The sequence below is a fragment of the Protopterus annectens genome, chromosome 1.part0 (genome assembly GCF_019279795.1).
Source record: "Protopterus annectens isolate FY-2018-M chromosome 1.part0, PAN1.0, whole genome shotgun sequence".
In the NCBI taxonomy this organism is placed as follows: Eukaryota; Metazoa; Chordata; order Ceratodontiformes; family Protopteridae; genus Protopterus; species Protopterus annectens.
Window position 1 is genome coordinate 125,873,509 of NC_056725.1, and position 15,163 is coordinate 125,888,671.

General features: G+C 37.1%; 1 protein-coding gene across 1 annotated transcript in view; it reads right to left on the reverse strand.

The window, feature by feature from the left end:
* Positions 1-15,163, reverse strand: part of LOC122793396 (nesprin-1-like) — an 876,647-nt gene that overhangs the window by 723,911 nt on the left and 137,573 nt on the right. Inside the window, exon 6 of the mRNA XM_044061803.1 lies at positions 740-912. Coding sequence (XP_043917738.1) covers positions 740-912 — 173 coding nt within the window. The remainder of the gene's footprint in view (positions 1-739; positions 913-15,163) is intronic.

Genomic DNA, 15,163 nt, shown 5'->3' on the forward strand with positions numbered 1-15,163 from the left:
CTAGACCTGAAAAAGGAATCTAGGATGTACTGCTTTATAAAGGTATGTACAGAAATAAGCTTCTTTCTGGAACTGACTTATTTCAGTGGGTATCACAAAAGGAAATAGCATGTGACAACCAATTGGTGGTAGTCTGTTTTGACATAGGTTGTCATTTGTTCCAACCTTCATAAGAAAGGAATAGCTTATCATACTTTTTGGAGGATTTAGTTCTGTCAAGATATCTCAGTTGTCTGTGAACATCCAGAGCATTGAAAAATCATTTTTCCCTCATTTTTAGAATCTGGAATAGCTTGACTGAAAGTAAACTTGGATACCACTTTAGACATAAATAAAGTATTAGTTCTTAAGGAAACACTATCTTCTTCAAAAAATGAACACAACTGAGAATGGCAAGTTTTGCTCACTGGGACGAATGAAAAATGTATCACATATGCAAGGTTGTATTTGATAGAGGTCAGATGGGACCGCCAACAAAAAAGCCTCAACGTCCCTTGTACAGATGATTATAGCAAGATGTCATCATTCTGAAGCGAACTCTGACCTCCTATTAGCATTCTCTAGGTTCAGCACATGCAGTGTCTGTACATCACTGTAAATGTAGGACAGTTATTTAAGAGCACTTTCAATAAAATTCTGTTCATACTGCAGGGCACACATGGTAAACATCATATTCTCTGTTACAACCAGAATTGCAATGCCAGATTACACTGGCAGAGTATAATAGCAGATTACTCACTTTGCTGCTGTATACTGCACCCATTTTAGCAGGGCCTTCTTGGCACTTCCTTTCGTGACAATCTTACGCTTGGAAGGAGGACTAGTGGCCTCTGAACCAGCCAGGCTGTCTACAGAAGAGGTGCTGCTGGACAGGGACTGCAACACGGGCAGATTGCTTGTTAACTCTTCAATCTATACAGAGAGAAAAGGAAAAAACAATTAAAGTTACTTGTTTCAGCATTTCAAGCTTCTGTCAGTCCACTGTAGTTTAATTATGCAGTTCTAAATGTTACTCCTCTGCAATGGATCAAACCATACTGCTCATCCACACACAATACTGCATAGGACTGAAGGCTTTTCTGCCACTGCTCCAACTTTGACACAACAGCTTTAAATTCTGTGGCTCCCTCTCTATGACTCCTTTCCTCAGTTGATATACCAGGCCTACCTTTCCACTGGCTTGGGTCATATTTCAGAGCTCTGATCCCTGCACCACCTAAGTAATGGATGCTAATGCTTTCCACCAAAGAATTAACATTAGTACGTATGGAAAACATCACAACATGTTATGTACCTTTATATATATATCTTGATTTAACCTTTCAGAAGTATTCAACATAAGCATAATCTTAGAAGCAGAATCTTATAACTTAGTCTTTGGATTAGGGAAAATAATTACTCATTTAAATCAGCTTGGTAATTATCCATATACATGGGGATGGTTAAGAAGAATGTATCATAAAATGTAGAGTCTTTGTCAGAAGCAATGAAAATAGGAAATGATAGCCTCTTTTCAGTCTGTTGGTACATCTGTCAAGCAAATCCAGAGCAGATAACAGAGGTATTAGCCATTATTCACATTACTATGGTCTGTACAATATCTGTCAAAACCCCAGGGAAATAAAATATGTTTAGGTAAGCAAAAAGTTAATGTTCTCCTCTTAGGTGATATTATGCTAAAAATGCTTCAGAGTTCAGAAACAAAGATCTTACTACCTTATAAAACGTCTCACTCTCCTAACATTATTTTGTGTTTGTGTGTAAATAAACAAGTAAATAAATATATATGCATATTATATTAGCAATGGTCAAATGAAAATTAAAGCGGCCCAACCGTCAAATGAGAGAGAAAAAATGATGGAAAGTACATTTCACAGCACATCATGAGGACCAAGCAAAAAAACAAGCAACCAAATAGTGAAACCAACACCAAATTAAAAAAAGAAATAGAGTAAAAAGACCCAAGCATAAGAACCAATAAGGAAGGTTACTGGAATAACAGGCAGAACTGAAGCAAAAATGAAGTAAAATCTCTTATTTATTGTTATAAAACGGTGAGCGCTTTCACAATGATAACCATTGCTTCATCAGACAACCTCTTTTACAACTAACATCATATAAATACTTTAATTCATTTCAAATGAACCAATCACAGCTCTCACAAATCACTCACTAATAAATTACCATAGTTATATATAATTAAAACTTCAAATTAAAAGAAAAATAAAAGATGCAGAGCTATACTGAATGCATATGTATACATATAGTGAACCTTTTTCATTATGTGTTTCATTTCAACTTCCTGGACTTCAGGGCTGGTTTCAATGGAATTGAATCATTTAAACCCATTCCCTTATGTGCTCCTAGTCTTAGGATCCAATGTACTTCCATACTTTCTGTGGCATTAACTATATCCCCCATTCTGATGTTTGCACTCTGCACATGGAAGACCTGAAACATAAAAGTATGTTCAGCCCCTTTCTCTAAAGTGTGCTTGGCTTGAAACGCATAATGAAAAAGGTTCACTATATGTATACATATGCATTCAGTATAGCTCTGAATCTTTTATTTTTCTTTTAATTTGAAATTTTAATTATACGTAACTATGGTAATTTATTAGCGAGTGATTTGTGAGAGCTGTGATTGGTTCATTTGAAATGAATTGAAGTATTTATATGATGTTAGTTACAGGAAAGGTTGTCTGATGAAGCAATGGTTATCACTGCAAAAGTGCTCATCCTTTTATAACAATAAATAAGAGATTTTACTTCATTTTTGCTGTAGTTCTGCCTGTTATTCCAGTGACCTTCCTTGTTGGTTCTTATGCTTGGGACTTTTTACTCTGTTCAACTTATTGGGATTTGTCTGTTGTTTTTGGTAACAAAAAGAAATAAATGAAAAACAATAAACAACACTTGCAAACAAAAGAAACACCCATGTGTATATAGTTGATATACACATGGGTCTACTTCAGTTTATCGACAGCCCAGGATATTGTCTGCCAAAACAACAAAGTGGTAAGATCAAAATGGGAAACAAGTCGATATTCTGGGCTGACGATGAAATAAACTAGATCCATACACATAAGTACACATTTCTATCTATTTATCTATATAAAACACAAGCACATACTTTTTTTTATTCATTTACTGTTGTAGAGCACTGATCCATTTGGACCAATTTCAGTATCAGTTTGGGAAATAAAAAGAGTAAAAGCAAAAATGTTACAATGCAACATTGTCTACTGAGAGTAGAGGCATTTTAGGGCGTATAGTTGTTCCAAAATATTGTATTCAACACGGAAAGATTAATCCTGATGTTGACATCCTACAGAATGGCCTCACTGTGACCAACGACTGGTGTCAGAACCATGGCCTTAAGCTCAATACCAAAAAATGTGTCGTCATCCCCTTTGGGAAAAACTCAGTTCCCATGAATTACCACACTGATGGTAGTCCACTGAACACAGAAGGCATTATAAGAGATCTGGGAACACAGGTTGACAGCAACCTCTCTTTTGATCCCACATAGCCACTGTGGTCAGAAAGTCCTTCTATGTGGCACATCTCATTACTAAGGGTTTTGCTTCCAGGAAGAAAGAGGCCATTGTCTCCCCCTACTCTTCCCTCATTAGGCCAATCATCGAGTAAAATGCCCTGTTTGGCATGTACCTCACTAGACACCTGCAACAACTGAAAAGGCCACAAAAGTACCTCACAAAGAGGATCCTAGGCCTTAAACACTTGTCCTATATGGACAGACTCAAAAACTCCAACTATTCTCTGCCTCATATCCCCTACTTAGAGGCGATCTCTGCTTGACTTACAAAGCCATGTCTGACCCAGCTCTATTAGAGATGCTACATCTAAAGAAATCCCAATCCCTCCAAACCACACACCCTAGAGACCTCAATCTCATTACCAAAATTAACAGAACATGCTGGAGGGACAGGTTCATAACCCAGAGACTGCCCATGCTATGGAACATACTTCCCATACATGTCAAACAGAGCACCTCACTGACCCTCTTCAAGAGAAGTCTTGATAAGTGGGTGGGAAACAGAAAATTCACCCTGGGGATAACACTATTGGCTCTAGTCAACAGAGGTACTGGGAACTAAGGTCGGGTGGCACTATGCCAGGGTAATCCTATGGCTAGGCTTATAAAGGCCTCAGGGCCATTAGCCTAGTACACACCTATGAACCTATAATAAAACAAGAAATACAACACTCAAAATAGAAGAAAGTTGTAATAAAATAAGTGATAATTTAATATTATTTACAGTATTATTAACTTCTATCAATACGAGACACTGCAATTAATAGAGTTTGAGTAAGCCAGGGGGAACTACATGAATGATAATTGAGTCTGATAAGAAGCATTTGAATTGGGCTTCTGTCGAAAAGATGTTTTTTTTTTAATGTGTAAGAAAACTTTGAGTAGGAGGTTAACAGTTTTCAGACTGGAAGGAAGAAATTCCCAAAATATCAGTGTTGACGGAAAAGCAGATTTTGTTGCAGTGAATCGTGTAAAGAGAGTTTAAAGTATGGAAGCATTTTTCAGAACCAGAGCTATGTCTTATGCCACCGTATGCAGTTCCCTGAAGTGGCACCCTCTTTAATTAAAAAAAATAAATAAATAAATAAAAAAGGTCTTTTCCAGAGTTGAAGATGTATACATCAAACAGCTTGCTGCAGTTAAACTGCAGTTCAGTGCTTCAGTTGTGACCACTAATGCAGTATCGGCATTCATTTAGGCATTCATTTATTCATTTAATAAAGCAATATTGGCACTGTACTCCCATCAGCACCTGCTGATCACACCTCTAACAGCTCTCATCTGGGGCCAACACAATCTTCAGCCCACCCTGCTTACAGCTCTGGCATTTATAGAGGTTTCACTAAGATTATACGTAGAGATTCATTGTATTAGTTTAGCAGCCACGAAATATTCAGGTTTTTACATTTTAAATAGCACAGAACCAAGATCAGCCTTTTTTTTCTTCAGTTCATTAATTCCTCCTGAAAGTGAGAGTTTGGCAATAGGAAGCAAGACATTCACTGGTCCATGGAGATTCCCCACCCCATGCCTCGTAACCCCTCTCCATAAACAGCCGAAAGGTTAACAACTGTTGCCTTGACAAAAAATTGATGTGCATGCTGTGTCTCACATCGTCCTTGAATCAACAGCACAAGCATTTCCTTTATAGTACAAGCCTGCGCTAGCCACTTCTACTGGTGATCTCCTATCCACCAACAGGTGTTGCCAGTATGGTGGACTTACTGCTTCCCTCATTCAGGATGGGTGTATTAGTGTCAGCTGTTTGGGCCACTTCCTCTCCCACCTGCTCCCTACATTACCAGTGTCACTAATCTAACAGTTGCCATTTAGGTAGTAGTTAGGATTCCATCTCTCTACATCTCTGGGCCAGGGTTGCACATACATATGTTTGAGGATATGTAAACTGAGTCTATCAATTTAAGTGTGTTTGGAGAAAACTTATTTTCAGTGGTAGCCATCATTAGTCACAGTGGATCCATAATCAATACCACCAGCTATAACAACTAAGAAGGTATCAAGTACAGAGCTTGGCAAATCACATTTCCCTCCAACTTAGTGCAACAATAAAATAATCTGCATTCGCTAATACAATGAACTGTGGCAGTACATTAAGTAATGTAAATATTGGAAGAGCGTTGCACCACAGGTATTAGTATTTCATCTGAGTATTCAAAACTTGCTAAACAAAAACAACAGCTTCAATAACAGGCTTTTACCATGTTGAATCCACAATATATGAAATATAGAGCTTTGCTGTTGTAAAAGTCAAGTGGCATTGTAATTCCACAGCTTTAAAACATGTGGATGTCATAAAAACAGAAAAAACGAACATGGTGCCTACCTGGACCTAGCTAAGGCATTCAGTACAATATCCCACTTGGGAATAGTTGACAAACTTACTGAACTGGGCATAAACCCCTATATAACTTACTGGAGTGCCATCTGGCTCACAGGTAGAACCCAGGAAATTAGTATTACTGATACCACATCCACTAACAGACCAGTAACCAGCGGGGTATCTCAGGGCAGCTTGCTAACACTGGTCCTATTTGCTATCTAATTCTTGGAGGTAAAGGCTAATGTAAATGGCCATTGGCTGACTAAGTTTGTAGATAACTGCAAACTGGGAGCTATCATAGCTTCTCCCCATGACACAAACATCTTACAAGAGAGTCTAGCACAGACAAATGACTGGTATGTTACCAGATGGGTAGCTAACTGGTTCACTGATAGAACCCACTCAGTCAAAGTAGGGGAAGCCACCTTTAGTAGTATTCCCGTAATGAGTGGTATACCCAAGGATCGGTCGTGGGGCCTCTACTGTTTGGGATATACATTTCTGAGGTGCAAACCAAAACCAGTGGTCTGTGGCTGACCAAGTTTGCAGATGACTGCAAGCTAGGCACTGTCTTAAATTCCTCTAGTGATGTGAACATCCTCTAAGAGGGTCTTACCCAAACTAATGACTGGTGCCAGAAGCATGGCCTCAAACTGAATGCCAAGAAATGCATCATTATCCCCTTTGGGGAAAATGGCATCACCACTAATTATCACATTAATAACAATGTACTAAGCGTGCAATCAGTTGTGAGGGACTTGGGCACCCAGGTTGATGGCAGCCTCACTTTTGACCACCACATTGCCTCCATTGTACGGAAGGTGTTCTACATAGCCCACCTCATAAATAAGGGTATCTTATCCAGGAACAAGGAGTTCATAACACCCCTGTATTCCTCCCTTATCGAGTACAATGCATCCTTCGGCGTGTACCTTGCCAAGCACATACAGCAGTTGGAGAGACCACAGAGGTTCCTGACTAGGAAAATCCAGGGTCTCAAACACCTATCCTATACAGATAGGCTAAGAGCCATGTCCCTCTATCCAGTCTCATACAAACTGCTCAGAGGTGACCTGTGTCTGGCATACAAAGCTATCTCATACCCAGCCTTCATGGAGCTGCTGCATACCCGTAAGACAACCTCCACTCAAGCAACCCGCACGCAAGGCCTTAACTTGGTCTGTGACATTAATCGAACTTGTTGGTGGGATAGACGTGTGTCCCAAAGACTCCCTCTCCATGTCAAACAGAGTACCTCCCTAGTCCTCTTTAAGAGGAACCTGGACAACTGGATGGGAAACAGAAAATACAACCCTGGGATCCCACCTGTGTCCTGCTGGACAGGGGAAGCAGGTGCTGACTTTAAGGGAAAATGGGCAAAATTCTTGGCTAGGCTTGTAAGGGCCTCCAGGCCTACAGCTTAGTATCATCCTATGAACCTATAAACCTATGTGCCAAAGTCACAGACTAAAACTCAATGCAAAGAAATTTATTATAGTGTCTTTGGGAAAATTGCCACCCAGAGTTGACCCAATAGTAAGGGATCTGGGAACATATGCATACAGTAATCTGGCTTTTGACCAACAAGTGGCCAAGGTAGTAAGAAAATCATTCTATGTCGCCCAACTTATAAGTAAGGGCATAACATTCAGGTCCAAGAAAGTCATAATGCCACATTATTCAGCTCTTAACAGACCCATCACTGAGTATGATGCCCTCTTCAGCGTGTACCTTACCAGACATATGCAACATTTGGAGCACCCACAAAGGTTAGAATCCAGGGTATAAACACATGCTTTACATGAATCTCCTTAAAGCCATATCTGTATACTCTGTCTCCTACAGGTTACTAAGAGATCATCAATGCCTGCAAAACAAGGCATCCTCGTATCCAGTTGTGATGAACCTTTTGCATACCTGCAAAACAAACAGCATCAGAACCATTAGATCCAAAGATTTACATTTCACTTGTGGCATAAATAAGATCATAATCCTCTGTACTATGGAAATATGTAAACTGTTTAGATTCTGTTATTTTTGTATTCTTTTGATTTTTGTGCTAATTACATTTTTCACTGCAGTCCCCATGCTGTGGCTGAACTGGATTCACTGTGGATTAGTCTACTTTCCCAGTTATCAGATGTTATCAAAAACATATAAATAAAAATAAATAAAGCAACTACCTTTTGCGTCCTACTATTTAACCGTTTCTTAATGTTAAATATCTAGGCACCACTCCCATTCTCTTTAGTTTTGTTTCTGCTAACTATTGCGAACTGTATCAAGAACCTTACTAAACTCCTAATAAATTACAGCCATTCAGATTTCTCTTCCTACTTTTAAATGTGCTAAGCTGCATTTGTTTAAAGGGTCAAAACTTCAGCAATGTATTGTAAGCTAGGCTAGAACCCTCTTCAATAAAAGTAAATCCCTTAATTGCATTGCTCCATTCTGTTCTTTAGCTATGCATCAATATTTTAAATTATGCACCCCCTCAACCATCAATGTATTGAATAATAGAAGAAGAAAATCTTTTTTCCCCATATTTCACTATTTTCAGCATTACTATCTACCAGTTCAGTTAAAAGGAAGTTTGCAAAATACAAAAATACCCTGCAGAAACAGACAATATGCCTTATGTGCCACAAGATCAACTCATAAAGTGACATTTTTCAGGAAAATCTTATTTACACAAGCAGTTTTCTAACTGCTTTGGTGTTTCCTGTTTATAAGGCATACAGCTAAACACTCAGCCCACAAAAAACAAATTACATTTTTTATATATGCAACTAAATTTAATTTTATGAAATATTAAGTAAACATCTGACTGCTTTGCAGAGTAGCTACAGATACACATCCTAACTGCTGCTAGCAGTAATTCTGAATGGTTGCAAGTCAGGCTGATTGGTCAAGATGAAATGCACAAACAGGGTTAGGGGCTAGGGGATTGCATGTGCAAGATTTTTTTCCTAGATTATTTGTGCTTCTAGGTGGGTTATTTATTTATAGCTAGAAAGTCATGCTGAACAACGTCAATAATTTGAACTCAATCATGATCAGTAATTCTAATGTTCAACTGAGCCTGCTAGACTAATTCAGTATCTGACTGATCTCAAGACTAAGACAGAAAGACAGGCCTGTTCCAACTGGCAGCACACAGAATTCTATGAAGGGATATCACTATCTTCTCCAGCATATATTCCTGGCTCATTCATCTAAATTGCAGGTGAGAAAGTGCTTTTCTTTCTCTTTTTATGTTGTCATTCAGTGTTAACAAAAGCTGACTTTACTTTGTTTTTCTTTGTCTGCACTTTACTCAAATCAAGTTAAAATATGTATAAGTAGGTTAAGCCGATTTCTCTAAATTAACACATATGATTGCTTTCCAGCTTATTTTATCAGTATATCTCATACTTAACAAGCTGGTACATTCTGCATTATTATTATCCTCACTTTTAATTTTATTTCCGGATCCTTTCCCCTTTACATTTTCATTCTTACTCTTGTAGTCTTTATACTATGTTTTTTCTAACCATCTCATCTCCCCCCACTCTCTCTCTCCCTTTTTCTCTCCCTTAATTTTGCTGTTTTGCTTTCATACCCATATTTTTATCTTATCATCTAAATACACAATTTAGGGATAGCTTCTTTGCTCAGTTGTTTTGTTTTTAGTAATCTCTATTCAACTAAAATTGATTTACTGTTTTGTTCTGGATCAAGTCTTATTAACAAAGCTTTGTAATTTGATACAACCTCTTTTCCATAGTAGTATAAATACCACCTCAGGTCTCCTCTTAAAAGATGCCACTAGCCTAGTTGATTAACTCAATCAACACAGGAATGATATATAGATAGATAGATAGATAGATAGATAGATAGATAGATAGATAGATAGATAGATAGATAGATGATAGATAGATAGCTATAGATAGATAGATAGATAGATAGGTAGATAGATAGATAGATAGATAGATAGATAGATAGATAGATAGATAGATAGATAGATAGCACATAATGAAGTTTTTGATGTTAAAAAGTGTTTTGTTTTTGCATTTTATTTTGCTGATATGAACAGCCCCTTGATATTTTTCTCAGAGCTAAACCCCCCCTGCCATGACATCATAAATGACTACACCCACAATGCCTTCCTGTCAAAATGAATGTGTAGGCTGCTTCCATAATAAATGCATTAGCAGGAGTCACTTAGTTCCTACAAATCCAAGCTGTCATTTATTGAAGGATAAATGACTCACATTGAAATTTAATATAGGCAATGATGTAATAAAACCACAATATAATGAACTGTCTGCCTCTAAAGAGGTAACTTGGCTTCAGTTACCCATAGTTCTTTACAGTCAAAAGTAAATAATTGTCCAGTACCTACCATGACATCACTTTCAGGGTATGGTTTTAGAGGAAACCCAAGTAAACAGTAAAACTAAAAAATTAAACAGCACAGTATAATCTTCATGTTTTGGCAAAGTAAAGAGCAACTTTAAATTGTGGAGTATAAAGGGATCTCAGGTTGAGACCTCTAGAAAAGAACAAATTTCTTCTTGCTTATCACTAACTATTTTGCCCTCCTCTACTTAAAACATTACACCCCTAACAACTTCCCCTCCTGCACTTGAACCAAAACATCTCTATCACAACCCCCCTTAAACAACTCTTTTCATCTGGCTCTTTTTTTCTAACTGCCATCATCTGCAGCTCTACTCCACTCATGTATCCCCTGTATACCTAAGCTATAAACCTTTTAGATACACGAATTTGGAGCAAGCAGCCTAAACAGAACTAATCCTGCACCCAGCTCTCTCAGTCATATCCTATTACCACTATCCTTCTCTACACTACTACTATCTTCCCTCTCCTCCTACACAATTTTATAACTTACTTCATTATATTTCTTGAACTTTTTACAAACCTATGCAATACTAAAATCTCCCATCCTTAAGAAATTTATAAATAATTTCATTACCTATCTTGAACCTTGCAAACCTTTCTTTACTGAAATGTAAGAACACTAAATTTTTTACCATAATGTTTTCTCTTCTGCAGTGTCAGTCCATTTACTTCTGCATGATTATACAGCTTGAACAGACTGTACAGACTTATAATTGTTGACGTAAATACTTTACTGTATATACCTATCTTGTAATTATTTTGTTTCATTTGACATGTAACTGTTGTTTTTCTAAGAACTGTCTGAAATTCATGTGCTAATATAAATGCACTGTGGTGGAGCTTTTCTCCTTGGGCCTCTGCTGAAAATGGGCTCTGCCCTGTTGGACATTACCAGATAACAAAGACAGATGAATCTTCTTCTTCTTTTGGCTTTTCCCAGTTAGGGGTCGCCACAGCGGAACTCCGGTCCGCTAATGATTGGCAGTAGATTTTTACGATGCTGAGGTGCCAGCCCGACGCTCAAGCTTCAATGAAGGCACGCCCATTCATGCATGCCTTGCAGACGCCACTCGACCGCGGGCAGGACATGCAGCCTCCACACAAAAGGTGCTCCAGCTGAGAATCGAACGGGAGAACCTCTTGATGTGAGGCGACAACGTTACCGCTGCACCACCGCAGCTATTAACAAAAACAGACGATTATTCGTCTAACAAAGATAGACGAATAAATAAATAAAATTAAAAAAAAGATGCTTCTTATTGTGGCCAATACACTTTAAAAAGTCCAGTGAAATACCGCGGACTGTTGATGTGTTACACTTCTCTGGAAACTGCCTGCTGCAACCAACAAATTATTCTTAAATCTGATACGTGTTTTTGCAACTGTCTGTTCTGCACTTTAACAGTAACAGTAACATACATCTGCCCCACTTGTTAGATTAAACTCATAACACCTTCAGAGCGTTTACAGTTTAGCTGATTGATGTGGACTCAGTTTGACTATGTAGGTGACATCATTATGCATCTTTATGATACAATTTTCATTTTAGAACAAAATATATATTGACTGTCCATTTTATACTTGAAATGGTCATTGAAATAGATTTTATACTTGAAATAGCCATAGGAACAAACTGTATAGTTACTGATTGGTAACTTGGAGTGACAGTGAATGATTCTATTTCTAAATCAATATTCTGTTTAGTTACTTATTATATTTATTGAATATCCCATGTTGTCTTTCAGTCTGTATTCCCTTGGCCTCTTCTGAAGATGGGCCTGATTACAATTTTTAAGAGCACTATTTAGATGCATAATGATTTACAGAACCTAAGAAGAGGCGTGGAATTGTCTAAACTGACATACACAATTCATGTTTGTACACAACATAAAGACAGAAATTCTCTAAAAACAGGAGGCTGTAGATATATACATTTCTGAGTCTAGAGCAACTAATATTTGAAAAAATAATGCATATTTTGAAAGTGTGAAGTGGCTGGCTGAAGATAATATTATGAAGTCTGAATAGAGAACAGATATTCCTAATTAAACATATTTTCTGTTAGTGAAAGTATGGCTGCTCTCCGTTCCTTTGTAAACAAGTCATCCTACTCTGACAGTTAGAACTGCTTGGTAGAAAAACTTGTTTTCTTATTCATTTATACTTTGCAAAGCTTGAGTCATTATCTCTATTTTTAAGTGTAACTGAAGAGATGCAGGAGAATACCATGAAGTGCCAAATGCATTTAGGTGATGGTATAGAATTTATGCACAGACTTCTTTCACCTAGACAGCTGTAAAAATGTTCTGGTCTCCATTAGCCATACTGTTTCTGAAATATATTCAGAAAAGCAATATACTCAGCAGAGTACAAGGACTTCACCTGTATACACCCTTGCTTTTAAAATAAGTAAGTTTGGATGAGAATCTCTGCAAACCTAAACAGTTATATATACTTATCAAATTATATAATAGATATGATTAAATGTGACTTTCAATAAGAAAACAACTGTGACAGAAGAGCTTCTATAACATACAGATATGTATACTTTGAGATGCAGAATGCAGGACTATCCACCAATTAATCAATATACTTCAAATGATAATGGATGGATTGATTTACCTAATTACATCATATCATAATTAACAAAGTTTGCTGTTATGAAACAGAACTGTTACTTGTAATAGTGTATATGTCATTAGGTTGCAAAAGTGCAAATTGCTTTATATGGTTTATGTCAGTATAATTCATAGAAATACAGCTAGGCACATGAAAAGCATGAATGTTCAAAAGGAACATCTGGAAAACCTTTCTTAACATAATTTGAATGTTTGTATTATTAGCTATTAGTTGTGTGTGTGTGTGTGTGTGTGTGTGTGTGTGTGTGTGTGTGTGTGTGTGTGTGTGTGTGTGTGTGTGTGTGCATGCTCTGAATCTATGATATATTTCTGCAGTTAGTACCCCTTTAAATGCCTAAATACCCATAATGCTAGCATGTGTAATACGTTACATCACCTTCCTACTTCAGGTAGTTGTCAGCCATGTCAACAAACTGTTCAGGCATATCCATATCATTCTCTATCCACCTTTATAATACCTGTTGAGGATTGATAGTTGTAGTATAGACAAGAGCTCAAAGATAATGAATGCATGGTATACAGAAGTGGCTTGAATGACAGTCAGTGCGAACTCAAATACTCTGCATGAACCTATTTTACATACAGTAGACAAACCAGGAAGGCATGAGGCATGGGTCATTCTACTAACAGTCACAAATATAAAGTGAAATAGATATTTAGCATGATTTTTCAAATAATTTATGCCAAAACAGGGAAATATGGAAAATGAGCAATGAAATGAAATAATGAAAAGTCATTAAAATGTAATTATGAGAAAAATATGCAAGAAACAGCTCTGACAACAATGCCATTAACAGTGGTGACTAGTGACTTCAAAGCATGAAGCAACTGAATGGGTTGCACTAAATGGAATAGGTAGGGCTATATTATGGTGGGTTGATGACTGTTTACTTATGATTGGAAAAGAATTGGAGCTAGTCACTTTCATCCACAGACTGCCTCAGTAGATACTCATTCTAGCACTTCATGAACCAACTGGCATTATCAAAGTTAGCCTTAGGTTTAATGGAGGCCTTGACAAAGGATTCTTTGATGCTCCCTGCTACAGACTGGTTCTCCCAGCAGTCCACGTGCCCCCCATTCTGCCTGTCCTGGACTCCCACACCATTCAGACAGATTACTTATTTCTTGTTTTTCTCACTTTTTCATACAATGGAGCTTTCTCCTCCTCCATTTAAAAAAAAAAAACCTTAACAGGCCAAAGATACACCATAAAAATGATGAGAAAGTAACTGAATTAAGAGCTGAGCAACTAAGTTATACTTGGGGTCTACTGGTCCTCAAAAGTCAGGCCACTCTACATTTTAAAGCTTCTTCTTTTTGATCAAATAATGGCCTAAATAAAAATCATTAGTAAGGAAATAAATGCATTCTTTCAGTGAAGAAATACATTGTGTTTAAAATGTAATGTTCAAAGCTGACTTAAAAACAGTAGTTTCCAATAAAATGAGGAGACAAAGACATGGAATATTGACTGCCTTACTAATACCCCAAAAAGATAAGACACGTCTATGTACTGCACTCTGTCAGACTGGTATATAAATGAAAGAACATATTGCAACAGGCATATATTTCAAGTTGCTGCTGTCACACATACACAAAGCCTGCCTCCTTCTCTTATCCCTTAAAAGCATTTGCCTTTATTGCACACCTCTGAATTTAGTCCATTCCAAAGGTGAAAGAACAAATAGCTAAAGTATTAGATTTTGTGTATGTCTGTGTAATATGTTTATGTACATACACACATATATATATATATATATAATATATATATATATATATATATATATATATATATATACGCAATTTATACATATATGTATATAAATGTGTATATATATATATATATATATATATATATATATATATATATATATAAAAACACATATACGTGTGTGTGTGTGTGTGTGTGGTTCCCTTTTATAATCTGAAATCTCGAAGTTCAGTATCTTGAGACCATAAAGGCAAATTTTTAAAATAGCAAAGTGCATAATCGTAAATTTGAATATCTCAAATTCGCGATTATGGCTTTACACTACATTACATGTGGTGTTTTGCTCGGATGGTGTCCGGTGTAGTGTGCAGATTTAGGTGCGATTTAAGGTAAGTGAGTGTTTTGTAAGGGTTTTGGTTGGGAGTTTGGATGTATGTGAGTGTGTTTGTCAGTTGTATGTGTGGGTTAGGGTAGGCAGGTGAAAGTACAAGTGTGTAAGTGTTGGAT